The sequence below is a fragment of the Lonchura striata genome, chromosome 6, assembly GCF_046129695.1.
Source record: "Lonchura striata isolate bLonStr1 chromosome 6, bLonStr1.mat, whole genome shotgun sequence".
In the NCBI taxonomy this organism is placed as follows: domain Eukaryota; kingdom Metazoa; phylum Chordata; class Aves; order Passeriformes; family Estrildidae; genus Lonchura; species Lonchura striata.
The window spans coordinates 59,961,310-59,977,686 of record NC_134608.1 but is presented as its reverse complement, the minus strand read 5'-3'; the positions used below and the strand labels follow the sequence as shown (position 1 = coordinate 59,977,686).

The 16,377-nt window shown below is 43.7% G+C and overlaps 1 protein-coding gene across 2 annotated transcripts in view; it reads right to left on the bottom strand.

Annotated features, from left to right (window-relative positions):
• CSTF3 (cleavage stimulation factor subunit 3) overlaps positions 1–7,838 on the bottom strand; it is a 48,078-nt gene extending 40,240 nt beyond the window's left edge. For both annotated transcript variants that reach the window (XM_021527596.3, XM_077784392.1), the window contains exon 1: positions 7,638–7,838. In XM_021527596.3, the coding sequence (XP_021383271.1) occupies positions 7,638–7,667 (30 nt within the window). In that variant the 5' untranslated portion in view covers positions 7,668–7,838. The remainder of the gene's footprint in view (positions 1–7,637) is intronic.
• Between the last annotated feature and the right edge of the window lie 8,539 nt (positions 7,839–16,377).

Below are 16,377 nucleotides of genomic sequence, written 5' to 3'. Positions count from 1 at the left end.
AGAATCCCAGCATGGGGCAGGCTGGAAAGGATCACAGTGAGTCACCTGGTCCAAGCTCCCTGCCCCAGCAGGTCAATGCATCCTTCTGAAGCTGAAAAAGACAAACAGTACAGAGAGCACCATCACTCCTCTCTCTCAAAAGTGCCATCACTCTTTAGAATGAGAAGCAGAATGTAACTACACTAGTTCTGAATATTTTTCAGCATTACTAGTTTTTGTCTCAGTCCTACTAGTACGATATAATTCAAAGCATATCCCTTTAAAGACATTATTTAATAAAACCACTAATAAAATGGAAAAAGGTTCAAAAATATTGCAAAACTGCTAAATGGACATATAGTGGCAGATATGCAATAAAGGGAAAAAAACCCAAAACAGTAGCCTGAGCTTTATAGGTGTTTAAAGACCATTACTCCTTTTGATTCACTTTTTAAGCAATTCAAGCAATTCTTAACACTAATTAATGCAAAGCAGTGTAACTTGGAAGGCAACTATCAAGTCCCACATTAAACTATTATAAAATTAATTTGATTAAAAAATCAAAGTTGCTCAAAGCTGTCAGTTCTAAAGTAGAAAATTTATAAACTGCCATATGAATAGTTTCACATCCCTGCCATATGAATAGTTTTACTCCCCTTTTGATTCTGTAGTAGTTCAACTGATAACAGTTTTAACATGTAAAACAGTATAAAATGAACTAGTGGTTTCGTTTCATCCCAAATGAATGCATAAATGTTATTCAGCTTCCAGAAACAGCGCTGAAGCTGAAATTTCTGAAGTTTATACTATTTCTGTAAGCTACCCCTAGAGGTGACCCAAAGCTGGAATGTTGCTTATTCAATAAAGCACTAATTCAAATAAATCAACATCAATAGGAAGCACTGCTCCTGACTATAACCACCCCAGTGGAATCTACTTGGCTCAAATAAATTATTCTGGATACATTTAGACAGAAGTACCATTAATGTCTACAACAAAAAGGACCCTACCCTACAAAAAAACCACAAGGTCCTGCCCTGTAAGTACTGACTTTTAAACAAAGTAAAGTAGAATGGGCCACTGAAGCACTTTTCAACTATTATAGCAGTAGTTTAGCTGTATATCCTCAAATCTTTCCAGGTGACAAAAAAATAAGCATTTCACTGCAGTGGCAGCTGAGTTAAGACTTCCAGGAATTCGATTCACCTATGCAGATACAGGGTCAAATTCAGAAAGGCAGAAACAGCTCAGCAAAAAATAGATAGGGATAACATGCACAAACACAGCAATCTTAAATTATTTTTGTGAATCTATCTGTGCAAGAAGCACAATTATTTTACTGGAAAATAAAACTGATTTTCTAAATTGGCAAATAATTATTTAGCAGCAGCAGATGAAGTTCTCCACTCAGTTATACAAGACAAATTATAGGCACCCCACAGAACTGAAAATAACTCTTATGATGATCACAGTTTTAAACTGGACTTGCCTGGACTTGCTTGTGACCTTAGAAGTTGGAAAAACTCAAACTTCTCAGAGCCAGTGAGAAATCCCTCTCCTGTCCCTCTCCACCTCCAGCACTGACCAAAGCCATCCGTGTCCAAGGGACACACTGCATTGCAGGCAAATTCATGTCCTGGTTCTACCTGAGCACAAACAAGGCCTCACTGTATCCTCACAAACAACCACTCCTCACACACTGCAGGAACAGACACTTAGGATTTTCTGACCCTTTTGCCAGAACTGGGTGTGTGAACAAACACCCATTGTAAGGACCAACATCTACTGGAAGCACACAGCAAAATGGAACCACAAGCTTGACTTTTAACCCAACTCAACCACAGCCAGGAAGACATGTGATCCTAGTTTTGAGAACTTTATGTTATCTGCAATTTGTGCTTACAGCCGCTGCTATCAAAGTTCAAGGCCATACAGCTTCTGATTATGTTTTTCTCTCTATGTGAACATAGAATTCTTGGTTGTTCAGTGCCATTATCCTGCCCCTAGATAAACATTTCCAGGTAAGCTCATCCTGTAGCAAGCCAGTTCAGGGAGTTAAATCAGCAGAAAAATAATCTTGTTAGAAAACTGATTAACTTCCTAATGATTCAACACCCTGGTTTCAAAATCAGATGCAGCAAAAAGGATGCAAAACCATTCAAGACTCTAGCAGCCCCAACTTAGACCAGGTTGAATACCACCAGACTGAACCTAATCAGACACTGCCTTTTAACTTTTCTACCTGAAAAACCTTTAACTTTTTCTTACTACCTGAAAAAAATACTGCACACAGACTGTAAAAATGCTTTTTTCCTCTCTTTTTTAAACTATGTTCAGTAGACCTCCACATCATCCTGATCCTATCCCATGAACAACTCCTTGAAGGTCAAGGAATTACTTTAGCACTTAGGGGTTTCTACAGATTATTACCATGTAGTCCAGTTCATAACTACCCTTTTATTATTTATACACTGACAAATAGCAACAGATTTGAAGTTTCACAGACACTAGAAGCATAAAAAGATATTTCCAAAATCTGAAGAGACCTAAACCCAAATTTTCCAGGAAGGGATCTAGGAGCTCCTTCCTACAAAACAGATCAACTGGACAAAATCCCAATTCTGAATTCATAAAGAATGCCTGAGGGAACAAAACCAGAGGAAATAGAGTTCACTTTTAGTATTTGCTTATTTATCAATCACCACCCAAGGGAATATTCTTGGTTTATACCATATTCCTAAAATCAACAGTTTCCTCAGGCCTCTCAAATGAAACTTCATGGTGCCGAAGTGTCTAAGAAAACACCTGAACACACACAAGACTAAATACATCCAATTGTTTAAGGCATCCTCCTGTTTCCACAAAAGGATCGTCTGCAGTGAAAAGGAAATGTGTTCAAAACTCCTGTTATATCCAAGAAGTGGCCAGCTCAAGATGCTTTAAAAACTATCACTAATTACGAAATAAGAACTTCCACAAACCAAAGAAGATTTTTCTTGCAGGACCGTGTGGGTTTAACATCACAGGAGGAGGCTGTTGTATACAGAAATGCAGGAAGTTTAATGGCTACTTTAAGCAAATTGCTTTCATGTCCAAAGGTTTCTGGCCTAAGACAGAAGGCAGTTTGCTGGTTTTGGCTGGGTATTGCACACTTTAGCACAGCCTGGCCTGTAACAGATCCAGTGAATGAAACTTCAAATATATTAACATGCAAATGAATAAGCATTGTTAGCTATCCGGTTTGCTAAATTTACAGGTTGGTTTAGTCTAAGGATTTCTTCCCTTAAAGTTTCTTTAAAGCTGCATGTGCAGAGAAGAACAAGTTTTAAACTCCTTTCCTCAGTAACACATCCCTTTCCTGTGGGAACTGCAGTTTCAACTTATCAAAGCTTGCACTTTCTTAAATGTTTTTAATACCTTGACTGCTTCTGTTCTACACTAAGTCACTTCAACTGTGAATAGCCTTGAAAGAATTGTGTCCTTTAAGACTGGATCACTAGGAGAAGACAAAGCCCAGCATATTCATCTTGACCAAAAGAAGGTACTTTTGTAAGTACTACCCCATCCCAACATAATCTGGGCTCAAAACTCCAGATAAATTTAAAGTTTTAGATTAGTAATGGCTACCATTCTTTCCTCATAGGACTGTTTCCCAAATGTTGGACTGACACATTTTTCACTTGACTTCTTACTGGCATACCTGGAATTTACTGACTCTGGAGATACACCTGAATTATAATTTATTTACAACTGTGTAAAAATTGCCATTACATCACTGCATTACAAACTCAGGAGCTTTCCTTCACCAACACTTGTACTTACTCTATCTACTCTTAAAGAGGTTTCTCCAAGTGGGTTTAACATCACAATTAAAGATTGTGATGTTAAACCCACACAATCCTGCAATAAAAATCTTTAAGCACTGCATTCAGCATCTATTTTTAAAATACTAAAGTGTAGTTAACTACAACATTTACTATTGTCTTTAGCATGCAGAAACTTTCTCGATGCACCACATCAAACAGACACAAGACAAAGAGAGGAATCAAAAGGAACAAAAATACCACCAAGAAACCAGAACAAACTGTTTTTGAGGTATTTTCTGAAATCACAGAGGCAACACAGACCTCTTTTTTTCCACAGCTTAGTCTTAGACCAGATCCATATTCATGTAACAAAAAATGCATCACAGACTGGGGTATGTATCTTAGAAACACTAATTGGGAGTGTGAAATGCATGTTCTAACCTTAAAAGACTGGAAGACACTAATGCAGGGGCAAAGGAAATGTTATGTGAACTTCAGATGAAGTAGATGCCTTGCAAATATTTATAAAGTGGAGGGAAGGAAGTGGGGAATTGAGGTTTTATTAGTAAGCACATGAAACAAGCAGCACGACTGAAATGAATCTAGACGTGTACATAAAGGACCACAAAAATGTCAAGACATCCATATGTGCAAGCATGGGATCTCTGTAACCCTGACACATTAGGCTGGGAAGAGCTGGTCATGGAATTTTCTGCCAAACAGTGGCAGATGCAGCAGCCTTTCAGTCCACAAAAGTGCATTTCTATGATACAGACAGGACTGGGTACTTGGTATTCCAGAAACTGACCCTGGAAATTCTGGTTGGTTAAACATCAGGCAGGCCTCACCAGAAGTCTGGCAGGGCCTGACAGAGTTTAAGTCCTCATATGATTCAACTGGTTCTTCAGGACTAATTTGGGCCCAGCACAGTTAACACAGAGCAAGAACTTAAAATATACTCCAAGAGTTGTGGCTGCATTGTATTTTTTTGTCCTCCTGCTCCAGTCTGTTCTATAATAACATAATGAGGAGACAACCTAGATAGCACAGATTAGGCTCCTGATCCACTCAGCAAAGGAGCCGAAAAATTCCTGGAGCTAAGCTTGGCCTAAAGGTGGTAAAGCCACGTTTCAACTGCACTGCACCTGGTACAATAAAGGCTCCTAAAGCCCACCTATGTCTTAAACCTTACATTCCTTTTTCCCTCCCTCTCCTCCTACTATCAGCACTCCACTGTTCTTCCTTCCTATACCACCACAGCTCTGTACTTGCTGCAGGCAGCATGGCATGGATTTATTATTCCTCTGGCTGCTTTTTGGCAGTGCTTTCCAAAGGCTGGGATCTGGGAACCAAGCTGCAGAACCCCCTGCCTGAGAGTGGGTCTGAGAGTGGGCTCTGCCTCCTCAAAGATTTCTCACTCTCACATTTTTACATTTTACGCACAGCACAGACGCCAATTAACCGTGCAGTCCCCGTTTCATACTGATCCCTGCAGGGCACCCCGACCTCAGAGCTGGGAGCTGCAGATAACACCTGAAACAGGAAAGGCAGCTGCAATCAATCCCACCTCTGCCCAGCCTCAGTTTCCTACAGCAAGGCACCTTTAGAACCCTCAGAACGCTGTGCATGTAAGCTGGAGGCCTGCAGCCAGCACAAGCTGCTCTAGAGCAGCTGCAGTGCGGGTGCCCCAACCAGCGGGCTCTGCCCCTCCCTCCAGGGACCCTGGAGTTGGATCCCTCGAGCCATGGCAGGCCACAGCCAGGCTCCCTGCAGGCCCTGAGAGGAGCCTCTGTGCTGCAAACCCCATGGCAGTGCTGCTAAAGGCACTGGGGTCTGGATGTGGCCTGCCAGAAACACGAGTCTGCCAAGTGAAGAAAGTCGATGGAAGGGAGGTAATTGACCATAACAAAATTAGAGACTTGCAGGAAATCAGAATCCAGAAGCCTTCATCAGGAGGATGGAGCAGTCAAGTATAAATAAAAAAAATTAACCCAACCTATGAGAGCTGTTTTTTAAATCTGAAGTGCACCCAACACGAACACAGAAATAATAATGGGCACAAAAAGGAACCTTAGTATGGCCCAAAGGCCAAGTTACAGGTTAGACTACATGCTTTACACAGGCTGCAAATAACAATTTACAGGTTTGGAAATGCTATGGCATAGCAGTGCTACACCTGCCACTTTTATGCAGCATACAGATAGTAACTAAACATTTTGCTTATCAATTTCTCCCTTGTAAAAGAACATAAAGCCTAAAGTCAGCACGGTTGAAGTTAAAAAGTAACAATTTACAAGCTACAGAAACATATGCTCTATTAGCCAGCAGCTTAATTAAGCTATGAAACATCAATGCATTCTTGAAAACACACTGGAGTGGGGAGATGAAAGCTGGAACATGCCACACACCAGCGTTCCCAAAATTTGGCATATTCTTACTTCTCTGCAGCCATCCACCTCATGAGGAGGGGAACCATTCTGAAGAATGCCCAAACACAGTCCAAGTACACTGACCAGCCTGAAAAACTTGGAGTGCACAGGGAATTTTGGGACATTATCCTAACAAGGCAGAAACTGAGTAATTTACCCTCTGAGCACCACATTTCCTATACCCACCCCATCCACCAAAACAGTGATCTTATATAACTTACACATCACTCTTTAGGGGGGTACAGGCCCAGACATACAGAAACTCACCTGCTTTGTAAGACACTAACATTCTACAAAGAAAAACCTGCTCCAAGAACCATCAGCTTGATTTTCTAAAGGCTATGCTGGCCACTAAGTCATTTGACTGTTATCATTAACTCTTCCCTCAATCAGGAATTTTCATTCCCACCCTTCCAATTAATATCGATTTTAAACTACTAAAAAAGCCATTTTGGAGAAACTCTGCCAATAAGCTGGAAATCGTTCACAGTAACTAACACCAGATTAAGAAAGCTGACATACAACACTCGGGTGGTACTTCCCTATAAATTAAGAGTTAGGGTAAATACAAACTTCAGTCTAACTAAAAAACAAAAACAAAACCAAAACACCAGAAAACAAACAAAAAACAGAAAAACACCAAACAAAACCCAAGCCAAATTCTGCTGAAACTGTAGTTATTTCTCAGAATCCCAGAACTCTGAGATTAGGAAGGGATTCTGGAGATCCCCTAGTCCAACCCTCCTGCCCAGGCAAGGTCACTGTCGGAGTAGGTTACACAGGAGTGGGTTTTGAACGCGTCCACAGAGGGAGACTCTGCATCCGCCGAGGCAGCCAGTGCTCTGCAACCCCGAAAATAACGAAGTTCTTCCTCGTGCTGAGGTGGCACTTCCTGGGCTTTAGTTTGGCTCCCTACTAAACGGAAGGAACGCTGTACTACAAAGAAAACCCTCTGTCAAATAAAAGAGTGTTTATCGTTTGCAGTTTAAGGGCGAAGCGAGTTTGAACAATGCTTTATTCTGGAGGCAGATGGTGTCAGGCAGAGGCCTAGTCCATTAAACGCCTGAGTTCAGCCAACGCTCGCTTTACATAACACCGCAAACTGCCGCTGTGAACAGCCCGGCCGGGCTGCAATTCTCATCCCGAGCCCGCCGTGTTCAGCGCCCAGGACGGGGGAGCTCGGCGCGGCGCCCATTGCCCAGCCCTTGGAGCCGGGGCTGAGGGCCGGAGCTGCCGGCGTCCCCGCCCGGCTCCGCTCCCTGCCCGCCGGCGGGGCTCACGGAGCTCCTTCCGCCGGGCGGCAGGGCGGGCGAGCCCCGGCCTCAGTGTCTGGCAGGGAAACGCGGCCGCACGCCCGCCCGGGCCGAGCCCACACCGCAACCTCCCTCGGGGCGCGGCCTGCGCTCTCCCGGCCCCCGCTCACCTGGTCGCCGGCGGTTCCCTCTCCGGACATGGCGCGTTCAAAGCGGGCTGAGGCGCGGGGCCCCGAGCGGGTTAAAGCTCCTGTAAATCGCTGCTCCGGCCGCAGCCGCCGCACCCGGAGAGCGGCAGCGAGAGAGCGGCAAAATGGCGGCAGCGCCTCCGGGCCGGGGGTGGGGGAGCGGGACTGGCGGGAGGAAGTGCGTCATCGCGACAGGAAGTGCGTCATCACGACAGGAAGTGCGTCATCGCGGCGCGCGGGGGCGGCCGGAACGGGCGGGCGCGGCGCCCAGCCGAGGGCGGGAGGGCGGCCGGGCGCTGCTCCCGGTGCTCGCTCCGCTTCCTCTTCCTTTTCCAATGCTCCTTTCCCGCTCCTCTTCCCCTTCCCTGCTCCTTTTTCTCTTCCTTCCCCGCTCCTCTTCCCCTTCCCGCTCCTCTTTTTCTTCAAATGCCGGCTCCCCTTCCCGGGCCCCTCTTCCCCTTCCCCGGCTCCTCTTCCACTTCCTTCCCTGCTCCTCATCCCCTTCCCGCTCCTCTTCCTCTCCTTTTCCCTACCTTTTCCCTGTCGCTCTTTTCCCTGTGCACGCCGTGGGACAGCGCTGTCTCCGCGGAGCCGCTGCTGCCCGGCCCCGAGGGCGGCCCCGCTGTAGCTCTCGGCACCCGCGGGAGGAAGCGGGGCGAGTTCCGTGGCTCCCAGCGGCTCCTCGCCGGGGCAGCGCCAGCGGGGCTGCCAGCCGCAGAGCCGTCCCTTCCGCCTCACAGGCGCTCTCACTAATCGAGGCTAGTTCAAAACACGAGCTGAGATCGCGGTCTCAAAAGATCTCAAGGGCACAGGAGGCAGCTCCCCCTAAAGCCGCTTAATTTTGTTTGCAAAACACCCACCAGTCTGTTCCTGAGAAAAGGGCTTTGAATCAGCTGCTGCGTATAGCCACTCTATATGAGGTGGTTTTTCATATGCTATGTGAAAAAAAAAATCCGGGAGGAGTCTTGGTGGATACCAAGGTGATTTAGCTGCCTTCCCAACAGCAGTGTAAGTGTTCTTAAAATTGTGTAATACAGAAATACATGGAGTAGTTCCGTGTTAGTAGTGGCGTTTCCTTTCTGCCTCATCTTCCAGAAGTTGCTGTCTTAAACCACAGAAATGTGTGGAGATGGGACATAAGGAAAACACGATATGCAACCTTCTGAAGCTTCACCTGGGAAAAAGAAAGGGAGTGAAGAGTTAGTTGACCAATTGTGCAGTAACATTTCTCAAAATTTTGATTCTTCAAGTGAAATACAAACATGTCTTGGCAGATAAGCTGTCCTGTTCTTGGAGAACAGGGATTTTGTGATATGAGCCTAATTTGTTGCAATTATTTGAGAAATAAATACAATTCCATTTCAAAAACCCTGCAATTTTCCAAGTCATTCTTGTCATGTTTTCCCACTTCCTATACAAGATTGAATTCCTCCAAAATAATTGCTTGAAGCAATGCTGGTGAATCTTCTAATTAGACGATACTTGTGTTATTCCAGGGATGCAAAGTGCCAGCTGCCTCCCTGGCCTGGCTGAACTTCTTTTTTTCTGGTTCTCCAGGTTTCCATTTTGTTGTGAATGTCAGGGCTGCCAGCCTGAGGGAACTGGGGCAGGGAGGACATGATTACAGGGCTGCACTGCAATTTTGGGATGGTTTGTGACATCAAGGCAGGAGGATGTTGTTAAAGCTTGCTGTGCTGTAGTGAATCATGCTTAGCTCAGTCATTGATGTGGAACTTAATGAATTAACAAGGAAACTGTGTGGGTTACACTGCTCTGGGAGGGAATGTGGCAGAAATCAAAACTCTGAAGCTGCTCAGGAATTAAAGACTACTGTACCTACAGGTCAGTGGGACTTGGAACTGGGAGAAAATGAGAACCCAAATAGATGTTGAGCCTTAAAGGCTGCCAGGCCATCATCTTGGCAAACTGTAAGCAAAGCAAATTTGAAAGGAGGCTGCTTTCACAGAGTTGGGGCAGTGGTTATCAAACACCTGCCTCCCAAGGCATTTTAGCAGCTTATTTTTAATGCTAGTTATGAAATAGTGGGTTTTGTGCAACAATTAGCACTAAAAATGATGTTTGCAACCTTATTCTCAGAAGGATTCAATCACAGGTGTAATTATGTTGACTGTGTCTGCTCAGAGTTGGAGACAGTTTAAGGCCCTCAGATTTGAGCTGCCCTATTAGTTTCTGTGTCAGTGTGAATCTCACCAGAGTGCAGAGGATGCTGAAGATTGTCCTTGTCACCAGTGTCACCACACTGGTTGGAGGCTGTGGGCTGTCTCCCTCCTGAGATGGATTTCAGACACAGGATAAAGGTAAGGACCTGACAACCGAGAGACCCCATGCTGCTCTTGGCCTGGTGGGGCCTGGTGTTTCCTCAGCTGAGACTTCTGCAGGGCCTGGGTCCCCTACAGAATCCATAATCACCCCTTTTGGATTTCTAAATGAACAACAATGTGGAGAGTCTGTCAACTAAAAAAGAGAAAGCAGCCTAAATTTACATCCTCCTAGGTCATACTTAAGAATGAAACTCATCCTTCTGCCACATTGGTGTTGCTCCCCATTTGACATCCAGGGCGCTGTGTCTCACTAATCAGGTCTCCCTAATTACCATCAATATCAAACATGAGGGAGGAAGCAAAACTCAAACAAGCTTTGCTGAGTTTGTTTTCTTGGGCTCTGCACTGGCACTGCTGGAGTTTGTAGTCAAGAGGGAAGGAATAATCTGGGGGGATTTGGGTAGTGAGGAGGAGAAGGCAGAAATAGGATTGAAAAGAGTTTAGAAATTTAGTGTATAAGCAGAAAACAAAGCTGGATGGACCAGTGAACAGCTAGGGTGATGAGTAAAAATAATTACAGCAGATTACATAGTCCTAGTAATGTATTTTAGTAGTGTAATAAGGTGTTAAAATTCAGGATTGAATTCTAGCCTCTCAACATCAATTCATTTGCTTGAATTGCCTATCACTTAATGCTATTTATTACAGTATTGCCTCATTTATTTTTTGTAAGCAGCTTTTTCAGTTTTCTAGGGAAAGTGTAAATAATCATCATGTCAACCAAACAAGCTTGTTATAAATCTTGTTCTGTTTTCAATGCAGAATTCTTTCCCAGTGCAAGTGGTTGTTGCCTTCCTGTAACACTTCGTGTTGTTGTGGATCATTATTAGTATTCATCAATGTTTATTTATATTGCCTTGTGGATTCTTTGGAAAATTTACCATAATGAAATGAAATCTGAAGCTGGATCTCTCTCTGGTCGAAGCTGTATTTTAAAGATGAAACCCTAAGCACTGAACATGGTGCAGTAAATTGTTTAAGACAACAACTGGGTATCCTCAGGGGCAGGATTACACTGTTTTTTCCCCTTGAGATCTGTGGTCAGGTATTTATGGATGTGCCCTTTACAGTGTACATACAGTGGGTCTAACATGTCCCAAATGCTTTGGGTGTAAGTCTGTGAGCAGATGAGCTTCCCAGGATGGGCACAGTCAGCCCCACATGTCCATTCCTCTGGCATTCCTGCCTGTCCACTGCCAGGCTGCAACAGAGTCCAAGGCTCTGAAAATCAGAGAGGCTGAGACCCACCAGCTCTGCCTGGACAAAATCTCTAGGCAGAAAAAGAGTAGAAATCTAGAAAACTTCAAATTACACAACAAAGTTAAAAAAACCAACACACAAAACACCCTGAACCAAAACAAAAAAAACCCCACCAAGCCAATGGCAACAACAACAAAAGAAAACCAATTGAGAAATGCTGTTCTGGATGAAAGTGGAGTCCAAATGAAGCCTTGCAGCTGGAGGGAGAAAGAGGAGGTAATTTATACAAACAACAGCACAGTTCACTGATTGCAATGTGTCGGAATCTGAGGTATTGATGATTCTGAGATTGTAGAAAGTCTCTGTCTCTCAGCCTCCTGCCAAAGCAGAAGCCATAACTGGTCTGTGCTGGTTTCCAGGTTGTTTATTCTGTTTATCTCTCACATGTTCTGCTGCCCTGCCCAGCTCTGTCCTGCAGGGCAGCGTGTGGGGCTCTGCCCTCAGTGGGATGTGACAAACATTAAATACCAGAAACTCCCTGGGCTGCATTTACAAGAACGTGCCAATATCTGTCACCTACGTTGGACAGTGTGTCCCCAGCCTGAACCAACAGAAAAATGCCAACACTACAGTGAAACATGGAGGGCATGAAGAAGGAGAAAAAGGACAAGGCACACCCAATTTCCTCCATCTTGTCCCCTTTGGACCCCTCATCTAGAATCCTAAAATTTTACTTTTGCACCCGTGCCACACTTAATTATTACTTATATCAAACACTCAGAGCTGGTAATTGATCCTGTAAGATTGAAAACTCTTTTCCATGGCCAGAGATCACAGCCAGTGTCTCTGGGGGCTCTGTCCAGGGGGGTTCCTGACCCCTGCCAGGGTCCCAGACCTGCCAGGGCAGCCAGAGGGATGCCCTGCATTCCCACAGCAATGTTCTCAAAATTTCGCGTGTTTGTAACCTAAGTATTTCCGAAGTCGTTCAAACGCTCCTAGCGACCACTGGCGTGTCCAGATGCGCTCTTGTGGCTGGTGGGGCTGTGCCCCGCGGTGTCCCGGCGCTGTGGCTCGCCCGGGAGGTGGCAGGCAAACACTGCGCGGGCAGCGGAGCGAGGGACCGGCAGCGCGCACCCGGCAGCCGCGCAGCGGGGAAACGGCGCGGCACCAGCTCGGGGGGCCTCGTGGCTGGTTACAGGATTTTCTCCTGCCACATTGATGTTGGACATCAGGAGCGTCTTTCTGTGAATCCTGCTGTCGAGTCACAGCCTGCAAGGATGAATTATTTTTAAAGTATTTTAACTTTACCTTATTTTAGGAAACAGTCGCGCACATTTTGGGTTTTAACAGTTAATAAGTAGGTGCAGGAGCATATGGAAGGAAAATAGAGTCATCAAGCGACAATTGGAAATCAAAGAGGGAACTTTCCAGTAGGCAGCATAGAGATCATCCAACAAATAAATGGGAGAACAAAATGAGGTGGGGCAGAACATACTTACATGTAATTGGTTTTATGCTTTTGCATACCAGTATTTAGCCTCAGGTGTTTTCTAGTGTATGCTTGCTTGGTCTAGTTACAGATACACAGACAAAACCCTGTAAAAAACATAGTGGTGATTGCAGTTTCTTCTCACTTAAAGCCAGTGATACAAAATTTAGTGTTCGTTGTGATTAGTGGATATAGTACTGTAGTGGTTCCAAAAGATGCTAGTGATTAACAATAAATAATTGACTATCTAAGCATATTATTGCGTGCACTCAAATGCCTTCTACTTAGTTGAATAATCCAATCATCATAAGATGATGTGTAAGAGTGAGTTTATAAGACATTACATGCTGTTCATTTTCATAATGTACTGGAGAACATGAACACAGAACATCACAGGTTTCCACCTCAGGGTGTTTTGGGCAGAACTCTTATTTTCTTAAACACAAGTTGTCCACAGCTAGGAAGCTCACCCTGCCCACATAAATCCCATGTATGCAAGCACTGTGTTGTGGAGCCTGGAGAAACAGGAAAGGTGGAACTGGCCACCCGGTCCACCTGTACTGGGGGTGGGGAGGTTGCTATGCAACTTTAGTGTTTGATGTTTTGCTTGAAAGCTCAGCTCCAGGAAACAAGTGTTTACATAAGAATCAATCTTTCTTTCTTCTAAGTTTGTTTCCTTCTATTATGAAACAAAGCTTGTTTGTGTGACTCAAGTACATCGCAAGCTCCCAGAAACCTAGAAGCAATGTGAAAGAAACTAAAGTTTGGGATTGTTTCTATCTCCTTATTTTAGACAAACTTGATTTACAAATTCTGGAAATGCCAGTCTAAAGGAATAGTAACCACCTCCTCCTCCTGCAATCACGGTGTACATCTTGATCCACAAAATACCCCTTGGTTCAGTTCACCTTCAAAATCCATGGTGACTGTGCTGTGTGTCCCACCTTAAGGAACATTTCTGTCTCTAATGAGGCCATTATTGCTATCAAAGCTAATTTTGAAGAAATGACTGATGTTCCTGGCCTCTGTGTGAATCTCCTGCACTGCTGATGTCACCTCGTCCAGACCTACATGCTGCACGTGAAACCCAGCCCCCTATGAGTTTACCCCTGTGTGAATTTACCTTAACAGATTGCATGCACTTTGAATTAAGGACCGTGTTTTCATATTTATCTCTGAAGCATCTGGGTACCATGGTGATCATACCAGACAAGCAGACAGATACACTTAATGGTAACTGCAGTGCTGGGGCCCTTTCCTGTAGGAAGCTGGGATTCATATTAACAGAGCTGTCTTCTGTAGTTAAACCAGTGATCCCAAGTTTTCTTGTGTGCTATTTTTTATTAAATTAATAAGGACACAAAGCTAAGGAGGTGCTTTTATGTTCTCTTTATTAGCTAAGCTTATACTGCATTTGAACTTGTAATGATACCTCAACCCATATAGTAGGATTTGCTTTGTTGTTGTATTTCTGAAATAGTATAACACTGCACTTTGAAATCTCATTTAAGAGAAATGTCTCAGCCTACATATAAGAAAAAGCATCCTTCAGGTCAACAGTCTGAAAAGTATTGCCTCTTCCAGGCAGCTCTAATTATGTATTGATTGTACTTAAATCTTGCATTACAGTTCATTTCATGTTACATGTGTGCATTTGTTATTTTTCTCCTTGTGTTGTTTTGACAGTTTTTAAATAATAATACTTGTGTAAGTTTTTACTCTGGAACAACCATTTCATTTTATTAGCATACAGAGGGCAATGAGGCAGAAAAGGGAATGTAATGCTTATATATTAGTTAGTACTTGTTCCACGTAGCATCTTTCCAAAGACTGGGGACAATTCCTGGGGAAATGACTCAAAATGTAATGATCCTGCAGTGATTTAACATGAAAAAATGAAGTGCCTTGGATTTTTTATTATATTTGTTTGCTCCTTGACCAGAAATGATGTGTCTTTATTTCTCATCATTCAGGCTTTCTGTTGTCACTCTTGTTGCAGTCGTTTGTCTTGGTTTTGTTCCTTGGAGCAAAGAACTAGAGCTGTTGTGTATCAGAAGTATGAATCCATTATATGAAAAACAGATTCTCAATGTAAATTTGGTCGAAAATGAATGAATCCCACAACTTGCCTTTTTTTTCCTTTTTCTTTTTCTTTTTTTTTCTTTTTTCCCCCCTTGCAATTTGTTAGAAACCATGAGCACAGAAGGATGTGTATATCCCAACACAGTTTGGAAGTGCCATCCACTCAGACATGACAGTAGGTTTGGGAACACTGTCCACACTAATTACCTTGTAAATCCAGGCGCCCATTGCAACAACTGCAGATTTCCCAGTTACAAACATATTGCCGGGAGACTGGGGACAATTAAGCAGCAGTTGTTCTCACAGAGTGGGAGAAACAAGACTCTGGGATGCTGAAAGGACCAGGACACTCTCTATGGAAAGCTCTGGACCCACCGTGGCTCTGGCTCCCAGGTGTGCTCCCATTCCTGGGGAGCAGAACGGGGGCAGTCCGTGGGCTGTGCCAGTGCACTCTGACAAAGTTGCTGCTGATGCTTTTGTGCAGTTTCTGAAACTCCTGTTGCTGTCTCCTCTCAGAAATGCTGCGTGTCTAAAGCGTGTCTCCCTTCTAATTACAGAGAACATCCGTTTCTATGTGACAACTTCGCCACTAGTAAGAAATTCTTTTCAGGACCTTCCTTTATTTCCTGATCCCCGAGATGAATAAAGAAGTTATTCCTTAATTTCTTGAGGGTGCACTCAAGAAAGAACCGTCTGCTAGAGTCTCATGTGAGCAGGAATTCTTGGAATACAGAGGTGGGCTGCTGTTGGTGTGTGTGCTGGTGAGATCGGGGCCATGGCAGCAGCGTGGAAAGCAGCACCAATAGTGTGGTGTTATCGAGGGATGTTCGAGTGGTGGTGAAAAACGGGCTATTTACTCCTTGGTTCACATCATGAAGACAATGTATGATAAGTGAGAGGATGACTGGGCTTATGTGATAGACTGAAAGATAGAATCTTTCCAACCATTCCATATCTATACATAAAACCACACAACAATTACAAAAAAAAAAAAAAAAACCAAACTCAAAATGAAAAAAAAATTAAATAATCTGTTTAGTTAACTAAACCTTACACCATTATAAAAAAAAAAAACTTTAAAAAATAAACCATAATTATCATAATATTTTTACCTTATCTACTTCAATTTACTGCTTGGTTGAGATAATGAAGACAACGTTAAGGCAGTATGATAAGTGAGCTGAGGACTGTGCGTGTGTGTGATAGACTGGAGGATGGCACTGTGGCAGTGTCTTGTGAGTTATTTGCTCATCAAAGGATGCAATTGTGTTTAGAAACGGAAAGGCAGCAGGTTTGGCTGGTTGTGTGCAGTACTTACAGGACTGAGTGCATTGTGTGAGTTATCTAGCTTAATGTGCTTTTCTCCAGCCATATCTCTGTCCTCTCTCTGCCTTTTGTTTCAGCCTTTGCTGTGTGACTCATCTTCATAATACGCATTTGTTACAATTATCTGCTGGGTTTCGTAATGAATCCCACTCCTTCCTTTTGCTGCTTTTCTTTTCAGGCTTGCTTTGAGAATTCATCTTTATAAACTCATGAGCTTTTTTTGTTTTGTTTTGTTTTTTTTTATTATTTTTCTCACAGGAGGTACTAGTTACCAGCGTTGAAG